This window comes from Fukomys damarensis, unplaced genomic scaffold (assembly GCF_012274545.1).
Source record: "Fukomys damarensis isolate Sample0158 unplaced genomic scaffold, DMR_v1.0_HiC HiC_scaffold_13, whole genome shotgun sequence".
NCBI lineage: Eukaryota > Metazoa > Chordata > Mammalia > Rodentia > Bathyergidae > Fukomys > Fukomys damarensis.
The window spans coordinates 37751168-37754421 of NW_022900925.1; the positions used below are offsets into that span (position 1 = coordinate 37751168).

Here is a 3254-nt window from a genome sequence, read left to right on the forward strand (position 1 = left end):
GGGAGGAGGGCGCAGGTGGAGGCGGGACGCGTCTCAGCCAGCCACAGCCCCGGGACCCAGGACAGCCCTAGCCGAGGGTCCCTCTCACCAGCCTCGGCGTCGTCCCCCTTGGCGTCTGGCTCCTGCCACCAGTCCGCGTAGAGCCCCTCCTCGTAGTCACCGATCCCCTCAAACTCCGCATCGGACAGGAGCTGCTCCGGCTGGGGGCGCGGCTCCGTCTCCTCCAGCGCCATCTAGAGGGGCTCGGGGTTGGGCGTGAATCGGGGTCACTGCAGGCCCGGGCACAGCCAGCTCTTCCCAGCCAGGGGACGCCCTGATCCATCTCAGTCCCCCAGGACCCCCCATGTCAAGCAGCAGAGCGATGTGGGGCCTGGCCCTGGAACAGCAAGCACCCCCTGTCCTCATCCAGCCTGCCCAGGGCACAGCCACGCAGGCACTGCACCTACTGGACGGCTCTGGCCGACACCCACAGAGCTGGGCCTGAGTCAGGGGGACCTTCGCTGACGCCCGCCCTCTGCCAGACCCTGGGTGGCCTGCACCTCTCCAGCAGCAGTCTCCTTCCCCACAAAACAGGGGACAGGGACCACACCTTTGGTGGCTGGCTGACAGCAGGCAGCAAATAACAAGGTGACACCACCAATACAGTTCCTACCCTGAGCTTTCTTTAGGCTGGCGCCACAAGCGCTTGGGAGCATTTTTTTTTTCCCAGTCCTGGGCATTGAACCCATAGCCTTCACAATGAGTTACATCCCCAGTCTTTTTTTTTTTTTCTTGGCATGAGGATCGAACTACCAGTACTTTTCTTTTCTTTTTGATCCAGTGTCTCACTAAGTTGTGAAGTTGTTCAGGCTGGGCTTGAACCTGGATCCTCCTGACTCAGCCTCCCAAGTGCTGGGATCTAGGTGTGCACCACCATGCCCTGCCCACTGTTCCTTCTGGATTTCACGTAATTCTCACCACCGCGGAGTGGAGACATCAGCTAAGACGCCTGAGGCTATCAAGGAGGAGGTGAGGCGGTGCGGCCAGGTGTGCCACCCTGTCAATCATTTGCACGCAGCTGTGGGGCCAGATCCAGCTGGGTGCTCCCGGAGGAAGGGGCCGAATTGGCCCTGAGTCCAGATCCAGGCCTGAGTCCTGCCACCGACGGGGACTGGGACTGACAGCAGGGCTGGGGCCAGGGTCCCTGCCTCCAAGTGGCACAGAGCGAGCCAGGCCTGGGGCGGTACAGGAGGGTCCCGGGGACACCGAGGTGCACAGAGAAGGGCAGTGCAGTTCTGTGACCCGGGAGGCCCGCTGAGGCTGGGACACTGACCTCGTCGTCAGCCTGCAGGTGCGCATGCGTGTAGTCCAGCAGCTGCCGCAGCTCAGCCGTCTGACCGTGGTAGAGCTCGGCCTCCTGGGGACGAGGACGGGTGAGCAGGTCCCGCTGCCACAGCGCCCGGGGCTGCTGCCCTCCTGGCTCGGGGACGGGGAGCAGCGGCAGCTCGTGTGGATCAGGCACTCAGGGCTGCCCGGAGACTGGGCTGACCTGTATTTAGCCTTTCTTGACCAGTGCAAAGACGAGGAAAATCGTTTCAAACATTGTGATTTCATAGGTGAGAGAACCACCTCACTTACTGAATAAAAAACATCTTTAAGTGACTGACTTTCATCACAATGCAAAGGCCAATACTGAGTTATGCCATGATATAAAAAGAGAGAAAAAACAACCGGGGCAGGAAGTCCTCGTCGCCCAGGCCCCAGCGCGCGCGGTGGAAGCGGTAGTACACCAGGTTCTGCTGCATGACGGCGTCCCCGGGGTCGAAGAGCATGTAACTGGCGGCGCTGCGGGCGGCCTGGCGCACGTCGTTCACTGTGGGCGGAAGGGAGCGAAGGGTCGCCCTGCCAGGTCCCTGGGGACCGCGGCCCCGCCCAGTGCCCTGCAACCCGCGCGGCAGCCATGCAAACAAGCAAACGTGGTGCACCCCGAGTGCCCGGGGCCCGAGACAGCAGCCCCCGAAGCCTGGTGCTCGTCTCTGGGTGCCGGAGACTCACAGCTCTTGCCCTCCACCAGCCCCGCGGCTTCGCCCTCTGCGAAGTGCAGAGGTCCCTGGGGAGGGCAGAGCGAGCTCGGGCTCCGTGAGCCGCCAGTGCTTAGTTGCTGGCAAGAGGCCCTCGGTTCTTGCTGCTGTCCGCATGCAGCCTGCCCCGAGCCTGGCTCCTCCACCTGGGCGGCACCCCGGCTGTGGGAGGCCCCGGACCGGCCCCCAGCTCACACTTGTAGTAGGCGAACTGCAGGTAGTGGTACATGGTGGCCACAAACTTGTCCACGAAGTAGCCGCCCACGTTAGGGGTGAGGTCAGCCTCGCAGTCCGCCTTGCACCTCAGCGACTCTGCAAAGAGATCTGGGGACAGGGTGGGGGCTGGGGGCTGCCGGCCCAGGGTGTGTGGACGTCACAAGGAGCAGTGTCAGTGGCAAGCTTGGCGCACAGCGACTCCAGCTCATGATAGGATGGCTCACCTGGGGCAACTGCTTGGCACCTCCCTAGCCCCCTCCTGCACCCCAACACCCCGAGCTCTGGGTTCTGCTGCCGCAGGAGCTCTTCGCAGCTGCTCCATGCCTGTGCCCGGCCGGGTGTGTCAGCCGCAGGAGGCACGTACCTGCTATGGCCGGGTAGAAGTCCTTGAATTCCACCTGCTCCTGGGCCCCCTCGCATCCCGCCAGACACCGGGCGAAGACGGCCAGGTACTCGGCCAGGGCGCGTTCCATGTCCTCGGCGCTGCCGCGGAAATCGCCGCTGTTGTAGAGCTTCACCGCCCGGAGGAACACGGCCTGGGGGAACAGGGGGGTCAGGGGAACCCCAACCCCTTTGCTCCTCTATATCCAATGGACGCAGCGTCCTGAGCATCCTCCTCCCGCCCGCACCTCGTAGGGCTGGGCCTCCAGGTCGGTGAGGGACTCGTCGGAGATGTCCACCATGCTCCGGTAGTAGGCCAGGTACTTGGCGGTCAGCTCGTGCTTCGGGTTCTTCTGCAGGAAAGTATAGGCCGCGGCCACCGCCCTCTCCGGCCGATCGTCCTGGGTGCAGACATCAAAGACCAAGAGGTGGGTGGGGCGCGGGGCGCATCCTGGGCGCCAGTCCCACGCGCTCTCCTGGCGGCGCCCACCTTAAAGAGTGCATAGTGCAGGTACAGGTAGGGCAGGCGGTTCTGGAAGTCGCGCAGCAGCTGGCGCGGTGGGTAGGGCACGCGGAAGGCGGGCAGCTCACTCTGGC

The 3254-nt window shown here is 63.9% G+C and overlaps 1 protein-coding gene across 1 annotated transcript in view; it reads right to left on the minus strand.

Moving 5' to 3' along the window:
- Positions 1 to 3045, minus strand: part of LOC104870125 (junction plakoglobin) — a 27848-nt gene extending 24803 nt beyond the window's left edge. The window contains exons 1-6 of the mRNA XM_010635548.1: positions 2906 to 3045; positions 2641 to 2812; positions 2256 to 2384; positions 1710 to 1852; positions 1313 to 1399; positions 89 to 233 (exon numbers count right to left, since the gene is read on the minus strand). Coding sequence (XP_010633850.1) covers positions 89 to 233; positions 1313 to 1399; positions 1710 to 1852; positions 2256 to 2384; positions 2641 to 2812; positions 2906 to 2959 — 730 coding nt within the window. The 5' untranslated portion in view covers positions 2960 to 3045. The remainder of the gene's footprint in view (positions 1 to 88; positions 234 to 1312; positions 1400 to 1709; positions 1853 to 2255; positions 2385 to 2640; positions 2813 to 2905) is intronic.
- Positions 3046 to 3254: the final 209 nt, after the last annotated feature.